Source organism: Scylla paramamosain, chromosome 8 (genome assembly GCF_035594125.1).
Source record: "Scylla paramamosain isolate STU-SP2022 chromosome 8, ASM3559412v1, whole genome shotgun sequence".
Taxonomy (NCBI): Eukaryota; Metazoa; Arthropoda; class Malacostraca; order Decapoda; family Portunidae; genus Scylla; species Scylla paramamosain.
In genome coordinates this window covers 4,552,501-4,575,030 of record NC_087158.1, presented here as the reverse complement: position 1 = coordinate 4,575,030, position 22,530 = coordinate 4,552,501, and the positions used below count along the sequence as shown (strand labels likewise).

The window sequence follows — 22,530 nt, the reverse complement described above, 5'->3', positions numbered from 1 at the left end:
CAATAGAACGGTCAGAAAGGAAACTCGAGATGAAGTTACAGAGAGAAGGATAGAAACTGTAGGAGGGTAGTTTGGAAATCAAAGCTTTGTGCCAGACTCTATCAAAGGCTTTTGATATGTCCAAGGCAACAGCAAAAGTTTCACCAAAGTCTCTAAAAGAGGATGACCAAGACTCAGTAAGGAAAGCCAGAAGATCACCAGTAGAGCGGCCTTGACGGAACCCATACTGGCGATCAGATAGAAGGTTGTGAAGTGATAGATGTTTAAGAATCTTCCTGTTGAGGATAGATTCAAAAACTTTAGATAAGCAGGAAATTAAAGCAATAGGACGGTAGTTTGAGGGATTAGAACGGTCACCCTTTTTAGGAACAGGTTGAATGTAGGCAAACTTCCAGCAAGAAGGAAAGGTAGATGTTGACAGACAGAGCTGAAAGAGTTTGACTAGGCAAGGTGCAAGCACGGAGGCACAGTTTCGGAGAACAATAGGAGGGACCCCATCAGGTCCATAAGCCTTCCGAGGGTTTAGGCCAGCGAGGGCATGAAAAACATCATTGCGAAGAATTTTAATACGTGGCATGAAGTAGTCAGAGGGTGGAGGAGAGGGAGGAACAAGCCCAGAATCATCCAAGGTAGAGTTTTTAGCAAAGGTATGAGCAAAGAGTTCAGCTTTAGAAATAGATGTGATAGCAGTGGTGCCATCTGGTTGAAGTAGAGGAGGGAAAGAAGAAGAAGCAAAGTTATTGGAGATACTTTTGGCTAGATGCCAGAAATCACGAGGGGAGTTAGATCTTGAAAGTTTTTGACATTTTCTGTTAATGAAGGAGTTTTTGGCTAGTTGGAGGAACAGACTTGGCTTGGTTCTGGGCAGAAATATAAGTGCATGAGATTCTGGTGATGGAAGGCTTAAGTACCTTTTGTGGGCCACCTCTCTATCATGTATAGCACGAGAACAAGCTGTGTTAAACCAAGGTTTAGAAGGTTTAGGACGAGAAAAAGAGTGAGGAATGTACGCCTCCATGCCAGACACTACCACCTCTGTTATGCGCTCAGCACACAAAGACGGGTCTCTGACAAGGAAGCAGTAGTCATTCCAAGGAAAATCAGCAAAATGCCTCCTCAGGTCCCCCCAACTAGCAGAGGCAAAACGCCAGAGGCACCTTCGCTTAGGGGGATCCTGAGGAGGGATTGGAGTGATAGGACAAGATAAAGATGAGATTGTGATCGGAGGAGCCCAACGGAGAAGAAAGGGTGACAGCATAAGCAGAAGGATTAGAGGTCAGGAAAAGGTCAAGAATGTTGGGCGTATCTCCAAGACGGTCAGGAATACGAGTAGGGTGTTGGTCCTGACTTTGCATCACCTTGCCTCAGGCAATAAGTATGCCTCAATGAAGTTTGCATGGAGGGTCCCTCACAACACCCAATCCCTTGTAGCCAGAGAAGTGTGTCATCATTGACGAGTATGCCAACTGATGGTTTGTCCAAGTACTCCTCAAGGTTGGAGAGCCACAGCCTACAATTTCTTGCAAAGATGAAACTTTCCTCGTACATGTAGGTCACTTGATGGGAAGCATGTTGCCATCTAAAGACTGCCAATCAGTGGACCTATGTACTTTAATTACAAAGGATTTACTCCATTATTCTAATGATACTTGTAACTCTTGACTATATATTTATCTGGGCAGATGGTGGTGGTGCTGGATCAGCATCAGATGCACAAATATATAATGCATATGAATTGAAAGAATGTGAGGATGGTACTCTGGGCTTTCCTGACCCTGTGCCTCTTCCCAATTACAATCAGAATGTGCCCTAATTCTTCACTGGTAATGATGCATTCACCCTAAGAGAGACCATGATGAAGCCATACAGTCTTCGGGGACTGACAAATGAAGAGCGCATCTTTAACTACAGGCTTTCTTGAGGTAGGAGGGTAGTGGAAAATGCCTTTGGCATCCTGGCTAACAGATTCCAGATTTTGCTCACCACAATGCAACAGGACCCCTCCACTGTAAAGCTGATTGTGAAAGCATGTTTGATTCTTTGTAACATTACGAGGACCAGGTACCCAGGACTTCAGAACAAGCTGCTGGATAGCCCTGAGAATGAGAACCATGACTTTGCTCCAGTAACATGGCAAGAGGGATGTCACATAGAGAACACCCATACAGACACATTACACCCATAACAGACACATTACCTTCAACCATGAGAGATAACAGAATGCTGAAGGTACCAACAACAGAAGTGGTCTACCCCTAAAACAGCACAATAAACTTACCATACCACCGCTGATGCATGCCATGAGCCAAGCACATGAAACAAAGCATGTGGGATAAATTCCATCCCACAACAAAATTCCAGTTTCAAGTGGCCTTAAGGAACCAAGACATCATCATGTGACCACTCTATTATTGGGAAGTTACCAACACTCATCAGTTGGAGCTGGGTGAGATCATGTAGGTTTTATAGCAAATGGAGTTGGGAGCTGTTTACTGGCAATTTCTGAATGGCAGGTCTCAACTTCATACACCAATACTACATATATATATATTACGGAACTTTGTCAAAGACTAATTCTAAAAGACTTAGTAAGAAAGAAAGAAAGAAAGAAAGAAAGAAAGAAAGAAAAAGAAAGAAAAAAAGGAACTACCTCAAGCATGCATCACCCAAATTTGACAGTAGCAAGGTGACTTATCACAAAAAGGGCATGGCATGTCTCAAAAGTTCACAGTAGTTGTAAGCAGTGGCGGCTCGTGACTGTTACTGATGGGGGGGCTGTCTCACATTCAGACAAATAAAATCTTAAATGCTTTTATTGTTATTGTTTAACATACCATTGATTGATAGATTATAAAGATAGATAATTATTTAATTCTTTAGGTCTTATCCTAACAGTACATGCTTGACTTCCTTAGTGCTGGCTTAGGCTATTTGAAAAGGAAGTCCATTCTCCTGTTCCTGTTTTGTGCAAAAAGATCAATAACTTTTTCATTTAAACCTGGCATATTATTCATAGAAATCTTCTCTATTGAAATCATGGCAAGTGCATTTAGCCTCTCCTGCTTCATAGTGCTCCTTAAGAAAGTTTTGACCCTCTTCAGGGTTGAAAAACAACGTTCGGGCTCTGCTGTAGTCATTGGAATTGTCAAAAGAATTTTTATAAGTTTTGTCAATTCACAGAGTACATCACCCAAGTTATTTTCATTCACAATCTTTAATAGTTCCCTCAATTTGGAAAACTCATGCAAATCACTTCTGTCATAGAATGCTCTAAGTTCATTCAAAAGTCTTTCTTTGGCAATCATGGGGTAAGCTTCAGTGGTTATTTCAACTTCTTCTAAAGTCACTTTTTGCTTGAAGTTAGTGAAACAGTCTTTGTTGAACAATTTAGCAGCTACTAATTGTTTAGTGAAAGAAAATCTATCAGCTATATCAGCACACACACAGTCACACACTTCTTTTGCTTCAGCCATGAGTGTTTTTGTGGGATTTTCACAGTATTTGGAATTTCTTATTTCAGAAATGGCCCTTTTGAAGTTCGTAATAAACTCATGTGCTTTAGTCACATCAATGTCTCTACACTGCATTTGGTGAAAAATCACTTCTACATGAGGCATTATCTGGTGGAAAAGCTCCAACCAAAACTTAAAACTTTCATCATTCAGGGTCTTCAAAATACCTGTTGCTTCTCGTATGGTTATAGTAGCATTTGATGTACTCTGTATTTCCTCCATGCATTTTTTTAAGGGTTCAAAATGTTCATAAACCTTGTTGACAGTGCGACTATGAAAGTTCCACCTTGTAGAAGACGGGCGTGGAATGCAGCTAGTCATGTGCTTTGTAAGAACATTTAAACGTAGAGGTGACCTTGAAAAAAATGCTGCTATGCCCAAAAGGTTAGAGAAAAATATTCGTGAACCCCGTGTAACACTTGCAGCATTTTGCATAATAAGATTAAGTTGGTGGGCATAACAGTGAATGAAGTGGGCGTTATTGTAGACTGATTTTATTTTAGCCTGAACACCCCTCTTCTTACCTTTCATAATACTTGCACCATCAAATGTTTGAGCTATCAGTTTCTCTGCATTCCCTTCAAGGACTGTGTTTAACTGATCAAGGATGCATTTCGACAACCCATCCGCTGTTTGATTTTCTGGAGTGAAAAATCCCCAAAATCTCTCAACAACCTCTTCACCTAGCAAGTACCTTAGAACAATAACTATTTGAGTGTGTTCTGAAACGTCTGTAGTGTCGTCTGCCATAACAGCAACAAAGGGAGCTTCTTTAATTTCTTTTCTGATCTGATCACGATATATTTGCAGCAGACAATCGAGAATTTCATTCTGAATAGTCTTGGAGACACCTTTGAAGACTGCATTACTTTCTAAATGGGCCCTTAAGTCAGGATCTAATTGTGATGCATGATTTATAAGTCCTCTAAATACACCTGGATTAGCAGAGTCATCAGTTTCATCATGTCCACACAAAGGTAGTTGTAGTTCAAAGTGTCCACAAAATTTTATGCAGTCTATAATCTTGGACAAAATTTCACGATTCTTGGTAACATTCTTATTATGTGCATTCACTGAAAGTCTGTATGCTTCACTAAGTCTTTCTTTAATATTTACACTCCCAAGAACAGATAGAGAAATTACATTATCAATATGCTTCCTAGAATTCTCATGTTTCTCTGTTTTTTCTTTCAAGTTCTTTATGCATGCAAAACCATCTTTGGACCATGCTGAATCGCCTCCAAACAACAGACATGGAAAGCAAAATAGTGCATTCTTAACTTCACATCCACAGAGCCATGTTTTCCTTTGGTACCAATCACAATTAAAACTGCGAATATACTTCTTGTTGTGGCTTACTCCTTCTTGCACAATATTAATGTCTGGTAATGGGCGACCTGCTTGTTTAATTGCTACCTTCTCTTGAAGTGTTAACTGTGAAAAATTGAGTTCTTTCAATGCAGAAACCGTCTTTGCTTCTTGTGCCATTTTGCAAAATACTGCTAGGCCTACCTGGGAAAAGAAAAAAAAATACTATTTTATACGATGTTTCTGAGATTTTACACCATCTATGATAATCAAGATTGAGCACAAGCCATCACTGATCAATAATATTTTAAAATCATCCCTGACAAATTGAAAAACACAATCGAAAATAAGACCGACGCAAAAACACTCACCTAGCAACAACAACGGCCGAGACAAGACTGTGCTGGACGCAGTCTACACTCACCATTCCGCCCGGGAAGCCTCCCCCCATTTCTCCCCGCTTTCATATCATTAAATAGTAAATAATTTCCGTATTTCCTCATTGTTTTGCAGTATTTTTTTTTCATATAAACATATGAGAATTGGTGTTTTCATGTGAATGATAGTCAAACATAAATAAATTAACATTATTTTCGTGAATCCTAGAAATCCACTGGGGAGGCTGCAGTCTCGCAGTCCCTATTGACGAGCCGCCACTGGTTGTAAGTTTGTGACCAGAATGAAAAATCCCATCACTAACATACAGAATAGGAACAGCATAAGGGCAAAGAGATCTACAATACAAGAGGAATCCACTTACTTCAGCATCTTCCCTCTTCTCTGGTGCCTGAGTACCAAGCACCCGGTCCTCCAATGGAATCTTGCCAGTAAAGGTGTAACCACTGAGGGGTTCCATCCATGCTGGTTCAGATCCAAAATTTACCTGCAAAAAGGGATTTTAGCATCAATATACAAACTGACCTTCAAAAGTAATAATTTAATTGTTGAGTACAATGCTCCTTCTGGGGAATTTTACCAAAAACTGCAAAAAAAAATTTCTTACTACTCGGGAACTGTGACAATAAACAATAATGTACAAGATCATTGGGGGTTTAAGTGCTAGCCTCACGTCACAGGTATGAATCTTGAGACTTAGCAAAGACAAGCTGGGTTTGTCTATCTCACACTATAACCTGTTAGCATATCAGATTATTGGTATACTTCCAATACCAATAATTACAATTACTTGCCCTATATTCTATAGGCCATAGACCAAGGAGTTAAGGTCTTGCAAACTGAGAGGAATGTAAGATTAGCAAGCCTGTCCTCTTTGTGTGCTTCAAGGGAATCAATTAGGACAACTCCATTCTTGGTATCAGCAATAATAACTTCCTTGATTTTAATTACCTAAAATATTTTCCAGTGTTTATTTATACAAGGCAAATATTTCCACAATAGGGAGAAGTTATGACAGATCTCCAAACATTCTCCAGGTATAAATATACCCAGCTGACATCCCTAAAAAAAGGGAATAGATAAGACCATCATCCCCCTAAGACCCCATCCCCCTAAGCACAAATATTCATAAGTATTCCCCAGCTCTAAATTATACATACTGCATATGGGTCAGTTTGCCAGCATACCTAAGTCCAACAACAGAAGCGGTCTACCCCTAGAGCAGCACGATAAACTTATCATACCACTGCTGATGCATGCCATGAGGTTTCCTATTTTGGCCACCCATGATCAAACATCATGCCAGGTGACAATGTACTGTGATCCCCCCAAGTAATTGTGGTTAATGCATTAAGTATGTAGTGTGTACAAGGAAATCCACTAAGACAGCATGGTAACTTTCTGCAAAGTCTAATTCTCTTCTTGCAAGATAGCCAAAAGAGTAGAGTGAGATATCATTCATTTGGCAGTGAGGTACACCCTCCTTCTCAAAGTGTGGGTGGAGATGCTCCTCAGTACATTATCAGTTGTCAAAGAGAGCTGATACTTGAGATTGACCTTTTCCTTTTCCTGTCTTCCATTCTTGTATTGCACTTCTGTTTCTATGTATCAGAGCCTTGTAGATATGGGTAGTAAGTACAACAATGAGAAAACTATTCAAGCCATCACTGGTCTCTAAACCAAGTCTTAGTTGCAAAGAAATCTGCAATCAAAAGTGATTGAATCTCAACACTGTCCAAGAGGTAATACAAAATCTAAAAGCTGGTAGGAGCAAAAGCTTACCACTCCCACAAAACCCATAAAGTATCAGAGAGATGAAGGATACTTCTCAGGAGGTAGCTAGAGGTAAATCCTAGCCTTACAGAACATCAAATTAAGGAAGGGTATCATAATATATACTAGCTGGTGTTTTTCTATGTAATGTCCATGATACTTTGTGCCATGACCCTGGGTACCACAGTCAAAAGAAATAAGAAGAATGGACTATTAGTTAAGTGGCATACAGTACTGTGGTATGATGAAAGCATTTTGTGTGAGTGGTACATCTATCAGTGTACAGGCAATCCCAATGACCCTTACTACACTCAGAAAACCACAAAACACACTCAGAGTTTAATGGTTTCAATGGCCTCAGTGATATTATTTAGTTCCCTAAAAACAGTACTGCCATTATAAAAATGTATTTGGAACTGTTAATGAATTACCTTGAATCATCTTTTGAAATGATGGAAGCCAAAATTTTACAACAGGATGGGACACCAACTTGTACTGGCAAAATTGTTGAAAAATGGCTAAATACAGTCAGTGCCATTTGCGATTAGAACTCCCATGAACATGAGCATCACATTGCACAAACTGGCAACTTGCCCCTGCTCAGTTTGAAAAAATCTGCCAAGAGAAAATAACTATGGGGCAACTTAGGTTAGCCCCTCATGTTTGTGAAATCAGAGAATAACAGATTCAGTGTTTGACATATTGACATAAGGGAAAGTTATCTCTCCTTGCTTTGCTTAATAAGACAGCTCTGTTTGCTTCAAATGAAGTGTTTTACTGAGGTAATGTATGATGCCTGGAAAATATACAAGCCACAATTACATAGAACGAGTATTAGTTTCACTAAAATGGTGAAACAAATTGAAAAACATGCCGCATAACTACAAGCAATGAAAAGACTGCAAATGTGTTGGTGAAGAAATGGAGTGATGAGGGACATGAGGATGTGCCTCACCACAAACATGGTATGGTGGTGGGGTGCTCCATATATATATATATATATATATATATATATATATATATATATATATATATATATATATATATATATATATATATATATTTTTTTTTTTTTTTTTTTTTTTTTTTTTTTTTTTTCCCATGTAAGCTAAGGATGTACCTTTAACTGTCTCTTGATACCATGCAAGGTATTGTCAAACATTTTGGGGTAACCCACCACCATGTTTGTCGTAAGGCACATCCTTGTGTCCCTCTTCACTCCATTTCTTCACCAGAGCACATCAGTATTTTCATTGCCAATAGTTATGCAGCGCATTTTTCAATTTGTTTCACTATTCTAGGGAAACCCTAACATTTGTACTATGTAATCATGGCTTATATATTTTCCAAGCATCACACATCACCTCAGTAAAACATTCTGTTTAAAAGAAAGCCTTTTTTGTCAGCTGAAGCAAAGCGGCCACAAAAGATAACTTTCCCTTATGTCAATATGCCAAACACAGAATCTGTTACTCCATGCTTTCAAAAACATGGAAACCTACTATGAATGGGAAGAACTCACTCACACTATCACCAACTCTCACACATGCCCTGCTATTTACATAGAAACTCTTCACTTCTTCTAACAGCCTGCCTCCAACTCCATATACTTTCAGAACATTCCATTGTCCTTTCCTGTCAATCTTATTATACACTTTCTCCAGGTCCATAAAGGCCAAAAAGACTTCCTTCCCTTCCCAAAAAAAACTTTTCACACAACTACCTTACTGCAAAAAACCTGGTCTACACAACCTCTTGACTTTCTGGAACCTCCCTGTTCTTCTTGGATGGCATTTTCTGTTCCTTCTCTGGTTATCCTTATCAGCAGCCTACCTTCCTTACCACATTCAGCAAACTAATGACCCTATAATTGGAATATTCCTGCCTATCCCTTTTTCTCTTATATTAGGGAACTACACATGCACAGCACATCATCCAAATTGCAGCTTTTCCGTCATTTCCCTTACAGCCTTTCATACTACTTCCTTCAAGAGAATTATTTACTTATCTTTATGCCTAGACTCTATTTCCTCCAACAACTGCAGCAGTGTTCCATCCTTCTTCTCTATATCTAACAATCCTTCAAAATATTCCACCCTTTTGTACACTGCATCTTTTTCACTCTACACTGTCCCATCACCTGCTTTCACATTCTCTTCATCCCCAAAAGTTTCTTTCTTTGTCCCCTTTACTTCTTACTAGAATATTTTCTTGTACACCTGGAATTTGCTAACCTATCTCTCATCTGCCTTCATTGTTGCATCCTGCAATACTATCTTTGTTTGGTTCCTTTTCTCTCTGTATTTGTTGTACAACTCTTGATCCTTCTTTTGCAGCCACATGACATGTTTCTTTCCTCTACAGCCACACTAACCTCCTCACACCACCTCCAACCCATCTCATCCCACAAACTTGCTCCACACTGCCCACAACTGCACTTTCAAGAGATTGCCACTTTTGTTCCAAATTAGCCACCTCTACATACATATACCAAGCCAGCAATCCCACACAGGGTGACCCAGACATACCACCATACCCTCACACATACACACTCTTAGCCCTATCAGCCCAAGGTGGAAAAGGATAGTCTTGCAGATCATCCTGTTACACTCCAGAAGCTTAGGTATACCACAGCTGACCACATACAGTGGAACCTCAGTTACCAAATGTCTCTCTTTCCAAACAACTCGGTTTTTGAGCAAAAATTTTAACTTGTAACTGCTTTAGTTGCCGTACCATAATTCGGTTTTCAAACAAAGTTACTTGATTTAAAATACTACGTGACGTATCTGCCATTTATTACTAATATTTATAGAAACTACAAATATTTCCTTCATTTTTATATATTTGGAGGAGACACACAAAAGGTAAGACAGCAATTCAATCTTTGAAATAAATTAAATATGATCCAGTTGAAGTTCCTCAACGTAAACAAACAAGATTTGACGTTCAGGAGCAATCCCAAGCCTCCTGTGGCTCTCTCTCTGACCCACAATGCCATCATTAATGCACAACTACATTTTCCCAATACCTTTTCCCAGCAGCAAGATGTCTAAGTGTTATGATCACTTTTATTATGGCAGTGAGTGGGTTGCTCCTCTCTGTCACTCGGTAGGGCTTCCCTCACTTGATCGGTGAGAAAGAATGCCTGCATGGTCTAAATATCTTTCAATAAGTTCTGTGCCACTGAGTTCATTAAATACATCCTTTCAGGATAAAAAAATTTCTAAGCTGGAGATGTTGTGGGGCAGCCATCTTAGCAGTGAGAAGGTAGGCCATTACCCGCTAAGACATGGTGGACGGGTGTCTGAGAACGGATTAATCTATTTTAGACTGATTCTTATGAAGAAAACTGCTTCGGTTTTCGTACATTTCAAATTCTGAATGGCATTCAGGAACGGATTAAGTTAAAATCCAAGTTCAACTGTACTTTCATAGCACACATTGGTTTACCCCTGCCTCTAGTTACTTTGTGGGTGACATTCATTTTTTTTCCTATCTTCATGACTTTTTGGTGAGTATATTCCTTTGTACCTTAAAAATAAAATCCCAAAGTTCCACTGAAATATGATTATTTTTGGATATGAACTAATCCATGCTGAAAAAAAAAAGCTTTGGTGTTATTCATTATAGCTCAACTATTTTTCAACTTACCGTTTTGAAAATCAGTATGGATACAATAGATACATGTGGCTTAATTTTGATTGAAAAAGATTTCAATTATCGAATGCCATTATCAAAAATAAATTAAGAAATATTGGTGACTTTTTTTTTTCAGAAAAAAATCTCCCAGGTATTTAAAAAAAAAAATTGTCTCTCGATGAAAAAATCTCCTTTGCTCCTTTCCATAGATATATGTACATACACAATCACTTGAAAAACAATGGAGTTATTTAGCTTGAAATGCCAATAACTTTAGTTTTAAGATATGAACCACTTCCTGTTGAGTGAGTTTCACAAAATTTGCAAGCTCTATGTGGTACAGTTTTACACATATTCTGATAATAAGATAAATCCAGGTAAAACAAGGATTTATTGTAACATTCAGGCCTGTTTGGGACCTGTTCCCTCCTAATTTACAGGATGCTGCTCACTCGCGGGTGGGGATATCAGAGGGCACCACCCTCATTGTCGCCAGGTTAGAAGCTTCCTGCCTCATAATGCTGATTTGATTTTGCTTCTCTTGTCCTCTTGGTTGTCTTCTGCTGTACAATTGTTTCGTGTGCTTTCTTCTGAATTAGAGACGTCGCAGTGAGCGTTTTGATACCAGATAGCGCCAGAATTTTTAATTCTCGCCGGAAAATAAATACTTTTTGGGGAAAGGTTTTACAAGCTTACAAAGGTGTATCGTTGCACAGTAATGCGTCTGAATTTTAAGTCAATTAATTTCGTGATAACTGACAGCACATGACATTGTTTGAGCCTCTATTCATAATTTCAGATGATATTCTTAAAAGAGCCTATAAGTGTATCAAGGCAGGCAATCTGTAATTTTCTACTGACCTCAATGGAAGTATACTAATATATACTTGCATTTTCATGTACTAAACAACAGGCAAAGCCATTTAATGTAAAGAAAATATAATTTTGTATCAGACTATTTTTGCGGTACGATCACTATCCTCGGGTACTTGGGCAGCGAGCAAACCAAAACACAGGACCACGCTTACTCAACTACCCTGCACAATGGATACATCACCGCCACAATCATGGACTACAGCGGAATTAAGAAAATTCCTGAAAGAATGAGGTATACCCTATTCTGGATATAGTAAAGCAAAGTAAAGGCCTTTGTATCGGCAGAACTGAGAGGCTATTGTTTACACTTTACACTCCTTCCTAACGGCGCACGGCGCTTTCTTTAACTGAAGAATCATGATCAAGATAAGTACGTCGTACGTCCGCCAGCGGTGCTGTTCTTTTTTTTTATTTCACTGATTACTTTCATATACAGGACGTGTCAGTGATATCTGATATATTTCAACATTCCCAGATAAAATGCACAAGCCAAAATCAACATCCTTTTATTTTTACTGTTCATACTTACTTAAAAAAATCATTACCTATTTTTAGTTTTATCTTATAATTCAATTAACAAAGCCTTATCATACACCAGTAAGTATGAATATTAATATTAAGGGTTATGTTTTTAATTTTAGATACACTTGTGCAGCAATTCATGCTGTACTTTTCTTGCACATCGATTTCAAATTTAGCTAAGACACCCCTTTGCCCCAGGAAATCGGAGACAATTAAAAATGCTGGCGCTGATAGGTATCTACCAGCCTCACTGCGACGTCTCTAATTGCTTCGAGGTATTGCCACATCTCATACAAGAAGTTTGCATATCGGTTGAACTTTCCACTTGACATTGGGGGAGTGCTTAGTGCTTGAAAAAATTCTGTTCAGGCCATTACATCCTAGGTTGTTGTTCAGGGCCAGATAAGTTTATGGTTCATCTCTGTAGAATTTCCTTTCCCTGCACCATCCATCAGCTGCTGTGGGTTTACAGATACATCTTCATGATCTGTGTAGATGTTACAGGTGATAGCAATAGAGCAGTCAATGGCATTGTACAAAGCATCAATGCTTTTTTCACCTTTTTTCCTATGATGCTTTCCAGTTGGAAGCACGAAAGTAAATATCTCTCTTCATCTTCTGAAGGGGAAGGAATTTTGTCTTGCAGGAGTTGGCGACATGTCTGATCTTGTGACTTGTTTTACACTTAGTGTTTACACTTAGTGATGGTGAAGGCAAATGCTGTGAAGTTGAGGACAGTTGCTGTCGTGAGGCTGAGGTGATGGAGGTGGTGTTATCACGTGCAAGGACGATAAGATAGCCTGACTCGCTTGTTTCACTCTATTCTTCTCCTGTAAAGCTTGAATTCTTGCCCTCTGCCACATCTTGTTTGGAAGGACATGTCATGGCCATAGATTTACTTGGGAGTAGTATCCAGCCTGAGCGAGTACTACCAGGAAACTAATCAAGGCGTGAAGGCAGTCAGATGAGTAGCTTTCCAACATGTTACCTGAGGTGAGACACAACGCTCGTGGTGGCCTGCACCCCTAAACTGCCAGTGTGCTTCATATTACTATATATCATAAAATTAAAAAAAAAGAAAAGAAAAGAAAAAAGACTAAAGTTGTGAATGGTGACAAGCCACATGGCCTGCAGTGTGTGGGACTTTTAAATGGACCTTTAAACAGAATGCAAATAAACACAGAAGGAATTTTGGTATCAAGATGCCATTTTCACAGAAAACTCAGCAGATTTCAAGGGTAATTAAACTATAAAAAAAAAAGTTCGAGGTTGAGGTAAAAAAATTGATTTTTTTTGCTGAGGCCCCCTTTAATACTACTAATAATTAACTATCTATATAATACATATACTAAGGCTCTCCCTTCCCCAAAAAATGAGGGTACTCTGGACGAGGCACACAACTTTCACATTCACACCACTTTCTAAGGCCCTTGGCCCCTGACAAGGAGAAAGGACTCCTGCCCTCACTTTACAGTGATCAGCTGCACAGACTCTGATGATAATAATAGTAATAACTATGAGCTTTAAACCTTAACCAACAGGTGTTTGGAGAAGGGAACTTTTTAGTATTTTTTTTTTTTTAAAAGAAATCACTCTTATTTTTAGTTACATTTCCTTTAATATAGATCCTAGAAAAATAAAACTTACAGCATAAGAAGCAACTATCCTCCTTTCTAATGGTGTTTTTGTCTGACTCATTATTTTAGTTCAGCTGGCAGTAGAGACTGAATAACAATACATCATCAGCCACTCTACAAGGGTGGTGGCCGGTGCGTGTTCTTTACACTGGATATGGCACTGGCTACAGCTCGCACACCCACAGCTCCTGTCTTGCCTTGCCCCATCTGCCCCTCACTGCTCTCTCATCTCAAAAGAAATATTCTTTCACTGTGCCCACAAGTTCCATAAATGTGATTCCTCATCTAACAGCGCTTACTATACATGCTGCACAGACTCAGGTCGCTGGGGATGCCAACAGATGAGTTAAGGGGGGGTGTACCTCACCTTCATCCTCCCCAAACTCATGTATGCCTCCCCAGCATGGTCCTCCTCCCTCACACACACTCAACAGGTACAGCTAGAGAGTGTGCAGAAAAGGGCATGCAGCATCATCCTTGGCCCTACCTACACCACCTACAATGAAACCCTGACCACCCTGAGTCTGTCCAGACTATCCACCAGGCACCAAGAGACTCTGGAGAAGTTTGGAAGGGAACTGCTGCATCATCCACGTCTCAGACACATGCTGCTGCCTGACGCGCCTCACCTGGTCTGTGCTACCAGACACCACAACAAGATAGCGCCCCTAAAGGCGCCGCGCACAGACCGGTACAGACTCAGCACAATTTCCACCATGGTGCACGCTATCAATCAATAGTATTTTCTCTTCTAGATTAGACTTAGCTTTAGGATAAATATTAAGTATTTCCCCCACCCCCTCTGTACATTTTCAGTTTGTTAACTGCCTAAAGAATAAACCGTTTATTATTATTATTATTATTATTATTATTATTATTATTATTATTATTATTATTATTATTTACTGGGAATGGACAAAATTGGCTTGCATTTGCACTTAGCTATACATGAGGATGAGCACAGGTCACCTCCTTCCATGATTCTTCCTCTGTATGGACTACCAGATGGATAATCACATAAAAGAGGTAGGGAGCAGCTTTGTAAGTATTGCTAAATAATGTTCAAATTGACAAGCTCACCATTACCAGTCTGGGAACAGGCCAGAAAGCAGGTACTCTAGCAGCTTATTTCAGTGTTATCATGAGATCCAATTAAGTCCCAAGGTCAGGAGTACAGAAGCAATATTTTCAATATTAAATCCTCTAGTCACTATCCTCTAACACTCAATGTTTATTATTTGGAAATCTGCAGTGATTGACTGCTGTTGCCATCACAACTAATCACTTAAGCTACAAAACACATCCCAAGGATTAATGGAAAGGAGATGGTCAAAATAAGTAATGTCACAGATGTTACACAATCTTCAATGTGCTGAGAAATCCATAGTGGCTGACCGCTGCCTTAATAATCTATCAGACTACACAAAACATTAAACAGACCAATCTGTCTTTTATTCAATTGCCATAGAAACACCTCTCACATACTTTCTGAATAGCATCTGAATAGGATCTGTGTACTTGACAGCCAAATGTACTCTTACGGAAACCTTTACACAACACATTCACAATAAATCTAACATCTTGCCATCAGATGCATACACAGCAGGGTTGGCATTAAAACAAACCCATCCGCCAAAAAAAAAATAAGAATAAGAAAAAGAATAATAAATAAAAATAAATAAATAAATAAGTAGAAAATAAAAAATGAAAAAATAAAAATTAAATTAAATAAACAAATAAATACAAAAAATAAAATAAACACCCTGTTGTTATTATATTTTACATATCATGATTTAGTTCTATATCATATTGATAAATTTATATATGTACATATGCATAAAAAATCCAAAAGTATTTAAGCCTGACTCATTCATTTCCTGTTTTGTACAAATTAACACAAACTTTCTCCAATCAGACCAATCTGTATCAGCATGACTTAAACTGGTGTCTGTTCTTCATTAACTGAAAGTGTCAAAATCTTTCAAGATCTAACTCCCCTCATGACTTCTGGCACCTAGCCACAATTATCTCCAATAGCTTTCCTTCTTCATCTTTCCCTCCTTTATTTCAACCAGATGGAACCACTGCCTGACATCTAGCCAAACAACATCTCCAATAACTTTGCTTCTTCATCTTTCCCTCCTTTATTTCAACCTGATGGCACCACTGCCATCTCATCTATCTCTAAAGCTGAACTCTTCACTCAAACCTTTCCTAAAAACTCTACCTTGGATGATTCAGGGCTTGTTCCTCCCTCTCCTCCACCCTCTGACTACTTCATGCTACCCATTAACCCCTTCAATATGATGACGCCTATGTAGATATCATGGTTAGATTCTATTTTAGTTGTTGAGCGATCTCATATCCTGCCTTGACTTGTCTTGACAGACTTTATATTATGTTTTTCAGGTTCCCTTTGCCTGAACAACAAAACATTTGATCCATTTATCCTCTTCATCAATATGTCTTCTTGTATTCTCACTTCACACCTAAACAATTTTTTAAATTCCCTTCTCTGCTCAATTAACCTTTCAACACTAGTTCTCTGCATTTCATATTTCTCACTATATCCATACATGTTACTCATGTTACACATCATTTACTCAACCATCTCATCTCTCCTACTCCCATGCTGCATGACTTAGTCCCATAAAATGATGTTAGTACCACTACATCCTCATACTCTCTTTGCATTTATTCTAACAGACTAAGTATATACTCCATTCATTCCTCCCCATACCTTTCCTGCCTTATTCATTCTAAACTTTCTCTCAAAATATATTCATCAATCTATTGATAAATCACATCATTCTCATAATACTTGTTTGTATTACTCTACCTTGCAAAGATCAAACTAATCAAGTGTTCACTCAGGCAAAGTTCTCTAATGCTTTTCACAAAAATTACTAAAAAGTTACCAGCAAAAAAAACACTAAAGAAACAAAAATCACTTACTCTGAAACTGGTGTTCTTTGTCACAATGTGAGGAAAGAGTGCTTGATCACCAAGATCAGAATGGGACACCTCGTAGGCTATGCCTTGATGCTGCCCATTGACAGTGAAGCTCATCACCACAGGTTCTGATTCCAGGTCCAAAAAGCAACCCAAGACATCCCCTTTCCCAAATGTCCTGCCATAGCTCTGCACAAAAGAAGTTACCATTAAGTGTTTATGGAACAAACACATATTAATCAATGCAACATGATTATCTTTACAAAGCTAATTGTTGGATATTCCCACAGAAATTTATCACTAACCTTGAATTTTAGGTTGGTAGAGGCCTTGCCAGTGCCTCCATAACCATAACTGAAGGGGTCTTCTCCAAGAGTAAGGCCTGCATCATCAACAGACCACCCCACACGCAACACATGGGGATGCTGTTCTTCCTCCTCCAACTGAGGTACCGGCATGTAATCTTCTACCTTAGCCTCAAAGAAGACACGACCACGAGTGAATCCATAAGTTGCTCGAACACCATGCCATACATAGCCAAAGCCCTGCATAGTAAGTGGCTGGGCACTCAAGAAGTCCTCCTTACTTATAACTAAACTGAGGTCAGAGTTGTCTGAAAAGATAAACATAACACCATCAAAACATGTTAAGCAATCAAAGTTAAATTTGCTTTTGATCCTAAATATTTCAAAATCATAAAAAGTACACTGACAGTTTCCTTCTTACATGAAAAAATTATAATCTCAATTCACTACATCTTCAGTCATGCAGATCTCAAAATTATTGTACTAACTTATATTATGAATAAATACACGAAAATGTAATCAATAGCCAACCTATTAACCCGCTAAGTGTTAAAAGCCTCGAACCAAAACTTACCACCAGTGCCAGGGATTTTTTTCCTTTGCTTAATAATCTATTGAAATGGTTGAAAAAACATGTCTAGTATGCATAAAAGTTCTCACCTTGGCCATTTTCATTTGAAAATATGGCTCCAAAGTTTTTAATGTGGCAGCGAAACCTTGGATGTAATCCCTATGGACTGTTTTGTCACATCTTTGTTACCACATATCTTGCAGTTGCTTCCAGCAACCTGCTTGGACATGCCAAGGAGCTTGAGGTAGTGAAGGCTTCACCATTTACTACTTTTCATATGCACATGTTTTCTCAGGATTTCCATATGTGAGAGGAACCTCGATTTTGAAAAGTATTTTTTTACACCATTTTTTCACTCGAATTAGTCATACACACTATACTTATATAACATTTATTATAATAGTGTACACATTTATGACTAAGTGTATATGTATTTTCTGTTTTTATTAGTAGTGCAGCAGGGTGTGGTACTCCCTGAAGCATGGATCCACACACACCCCTATATCACAGTCTTTGCATTCATATCAGGTGGCCTGCTGACACAGGGGAGGAGGAAAAGTTCACACTTTTCATGCCACTCAGTGATCATGATATTAGCAGCAAAAAAGTTAACCTCTTTCCTTGGCAGTACCTGTTTATAGCATCCTCTTACTCATCCTCTTCACAGTGTCACACAGACCTGTTTGATTTTTTTCTCAAGAAGTAAGCAAGAAGTGGGCTGGTATACCAATTGTCGGTAGAGAGGACATGGTCACATCGCAGGTACTTGTCCAGCAGTGACGCAACAACTGCCCCTGACATGCCAAGAGAATGGTCAGAGATGATTTTTGCTTGCCAACCAGTGTACAAAATGATGTCTTGGATGTACTTGTTTTACAGTCACACATCACAAAAAAACTTGAATCCAAATCAATGCCATTTTGTCCTATGTTACTAGAAACTAATGTGACCGTGCCACAAAGCCAAACTCTAATCAATGCAGTTTGACCTGTGACCTCAGCAGAAGTGGACGACCCATGCCGCTCCCTGCTGACCTATACAGTGGTCAAGTTATTTCCTGTCGAGCGAGAGTGATGCCCGATCCTTGCACCTCCCAAACCCTCAATAGCAACAGTGTGAGTGCCATTACCACTCATTGCAAGGACACAATAGTGACTTGTGGTGCTACAGACAATCATAGCAGCAAGGCAGCGAAACGATCACTGCCTTGTGATATGGATGCCAATACAGAACTCATGAACAATGGATTCATGTTAGTGCAAAAAAACAAAAAGAAAAGCAAACAAGGTGCCAAACACGACATGGGTGACAACCAGGCAGCATGTCAGCAAACCAAGCCAGCACGGGAACAGGAATCCTACCGCTTATTTTTCCCGAAGGGCTTGTCTCCAAGGGACGGGGCAGTATGGCTGGCAGAGGTTGCCAACAAACATCACAATCTGTTGGTGCAGCCAAGGCTGACAGCGAAAACCATTATCGCCGTGACTCGAGACATGGACACCGTCAAGTTTCTCACCGAGGTTGGACATTCATACAAAGGCACCACCATGACCCTGAAGAGGATAACTGAGGACACGAAAAAAATGAAGATCGTCATCCGCAATTACCCATCCCATATGCCACTGGACTACATCAAGGACCTCCTGAATGTGCTGTGGATGGAGAGAGGAAAGCGCCGCAACAACCAAACACCCATGAATCAGGTGATTGCACTCTGACAAGGAGCACTACCTTCAACACTCCTTTTTCTGGGAATGCGACCCTGCAGGGTCGCATTCCCGGCACTTCTGGCAAATGCCAGAAGTGGGGACACAGGGTGTGGGTTCTGTGCCAGAAATCACGATTCCAAGCTGTGCAGGGAGAAGATAGACAATGGGGAAAACATCAAACCAAAGTGCCCGAAATGTTATCAGGGACACTATGCCTGGAGCTTCAGGTATCTACTCTGACCAGATTCACACCTCCATACCGCCTAGGGTCAAATGACACCAGTGGTACCTTCTCCCAGTGAGTTCACCCCCTTGCCAGTACTTCCCCCCAGCATGTTCCCCTCATAGCCTCTGGGGACACATCATCATATTCACACTCACCACCCAGCGCCACCTCACCATCTTTCATCAGGCACCAACAACCACCCCTCACTGCCCACCACCAATCATCCCTCCAAGGTGAGCAATCAACCCTGGAATCATCACCAACCATCACTGATGCAGGCTCAGGGAGCCACCACATGTGCTTCCCTCTCCCTTACCAGTACTTCCCCCCGGTGCTTTCCCTCCTTTGCCTCAGGGGACTCATCATGCTTCACAGCCGACTCACCACCTGGCACTACCTCACCATCTCCCAACAGGCACCAACAGCCACCCCTCACTGCCCACAACCACTCAACCCTCAAAGGTGAACAATCAACCCTGGAGTCGTCACCAACCATCACCGATGCAGGCTCAGGGAGCCCCCACACCAGGCCAGTCCATCCCACACTCAGACCCAGCCTGTGTTTCAGCCCACCACCCCCAATCCAGATGCTACGGAGAGTCCGACAGCCAGTCAGGCACCCACTGCGGTCAGCGATGTCAATACTCCAATCATCAGGGAGATACAAGCTTTACACCAGGAAGTCAGGGCACTGAGGGACGAGAAAAAACAACTATACAAGGAAAACCAGGACCTAAAAGCTGTGTGTGCATCACAGCAAGCCAACCAAGAATCCCTCCGTAAAGAAATATAGGCCATAAAGCTTGTCGTCCACCAGATCAGATCGGAAACGCCGCGGAAGCTTACGAAGCCTCGGAATGGACATGACACGACATTCAGTACGCCCACCAGCTCAGACGACATCGGATCGGAAACGACGAGGGTGCTATGTTTACCTCTCAGTCTTGAGAGTACCTCGACACAGAAAGGTGCCGCAGCTCTGGCATGATTCCCTGCTAAATACTAAAATGAGTGATAATAGTAGTGACGAAGAAGTTATTTTAACCCTTGCCTTAGCAGCTGCAGAGGAAGAACAAGAAGAAAAACAGTGGATACATCCTATATGTGCATCTAGAGAACAAGAAGGAGAATATTTCACATTGTTTCCTCATTTGAAGAGAGATGATAAAAAGTTTTTTCAATATTTCTGCATGAGTTACGACAAATTTGTTGAACTGCTATCAATTGTGGAACCAGTTATATGCAAGCAAAATACTAATTATCGTAAATGTATATCTGCAGAGGAATGACTGGCTGTGACTCTCAGGTAAAATATAATTTGATATTCGCAATATACAGGGTGTCCCACAAAAAAAAAGAGGCCCAAACTTTGATAGACAAAAGCTGTATTCAAAAAATTATATTTACAGAACCGAATTACATGCAATAGATTGAAAGTTATATCAATTCAAAGTTCGGGCCTCTTTTTTATGGGACAACCTGTATGTGTTTTAAGTCATGCATATTTTTACTTGTGTACATATAAATTTATGTAAAACTAATCAACTTCAGTTAAATTGTTGAAGGGAACAAAAACATCTTTCAAAACAAAATTTCCTTGCTCATTATAGAAATACTGAGGTTACTAATGTTCTACAATTCTAAGAGATCAGTCATGTTTGGTTCATTCGGCATAGGAGTAAAACATGGCGGATTTGAAGGATTGTCTGAGGAAGGCATAGAAGTGAAAGGACAGCAATGGGAAGGCATAGAAGTTGGAGGATAGTATGGGGAAGGCATAGAGCGTTCTGAAGTGGAAGGATAGCAATGGGAAGGCATAGAAGTTGCAGTATAGTATGGGGAAGGCGTAGAGCATTCTGAAATGGAAGGATAGCAATGGGAAGGCATAGAGCCAGCTGTAAAATTTTTCAATTCATATTCTGAAACTAAAGCTGAAATGCGAGATTTAATTTCAATTTGTAGAAGGGGTGAAAAGGTTCTGACGGTGTCTTCTACTCGTTTAAAGTAAGATGTTAAATGATCTTGTTTTGATTTCTTATTTTCAAAGTATGCTTTCAAAATTTCATGAGCGGAGGACCCTGTTTCATGGCTGGTCTTTGTTTTCTTTGCCAATGGGGTTCTAATTCGAGTTGCTATGTTTCCCGTCGAGGGCATTGCGAGTTCCTGACAAGAAAGCTGATCTTTTTCATGAACTGAAGAGCTTTCTAATTCCATTGTGCTTTCATTTAATGAAGACTCTTTTTCAACCATCCAAAATGAGGCATTAAGAATAGCCCTGGGAGCCCTGAAATGGATGAAGGTGGACAATTTAAGGAGTGAAGCACAGGTACCTCTGCTTACACAAAGAATAAACATTGTGATCATCAACCTCCTTATCAAGACAACCATCAGAGGCCAATCAGATCACCTACACACACTTCTCCACAACCACCGTGAGCAGGGGAACCAAGGCAGGTGGTTTAAACGGGTGGTGGAAGCCCTTGACTGCTCTGGGATCACCTGGGAGACATTAATCGCCGCTGCCATTACTGCCGAGGCTCAGTGCGCCCCCGTGAGAAACGACATGCATCACCACCATCATCAACACACCACGGAAAAAGAAAACCCTGTGTGCACTGGCAGAACTAGAACAAGAAGGGCTCTATAACATGAGCACCGCCCAGGGGCACACATTGCCACATATTTCACTAACGGATCCACTGATCCGGTGACAGGGCGGTCTGGGGAGGCATATGTATGCAAGACCAACAATGAGTGCTCGGCAGTCTGCCACCACCACCACCGCCTCTGCTCGAACAACTGACTTCTCCTCCTCCACACAAACTGAATTAGCGGCAATAGCAATGGCACTTGAACACGCCTACACCTACCACTGCCAGAATGCATTTATTGCCACTGACTCCATCCTGCTTGTTGATCGCTGCAATGGCAGTTATGGAGTCAGTGGCAATAAATGCATTCTGGCAGTGGTAGGTGTAGGCGTGTTCAAGTGCCATTGCTATTGCCGCTAATTCGGTTTGTGTGGAGGAGGAGAAGTCAGTTGTTCGAGCAGAGGCAGTGGTGGTGGTGGCAGACTGCCGAGCACTCATTGTTGGTCTTGC

General features: G+C 40.3%; 1 protein-coding gene across 3 annotated transcripts in view; it reads right to left on the bottom strand.

The window, feature by feature from the left end:
- The window catches only part of LOC135102737 (heterogeneous nuclear ribonucleoprotein U-like protein 1), a 93,744-nt gene that overhangs the window by 24,596 nt on the left and 46,618 nt on the right, over positions 1-22,530 (bottom strand). For 2 of the 3 annotated variants that reach the window (XM_064008242.1, XM_064008243.1), the window contains exons 4-6: positions 16,924-17,231; positions 16,622-16,807; positions 5,581-5,703 (exon numbers count right to left, since the gene is read on the bottom strand). In XM_064008242.1, the coding sequence (XP_063864312.1) occupies positions 5,581-5,703; positions 16,622-16,807; positions 16,924-17,231 (617 nt within the window). Of the gene's footprint in view, positions 1-2,798; positions 5,025-5,580; positions 5,704-16,621; positions 16,808-16,923; positions 17,232-22,530 lie in introns of those variants that run through there. The other variant, XM_064008239.1, reaches the window with a different exon arrangement.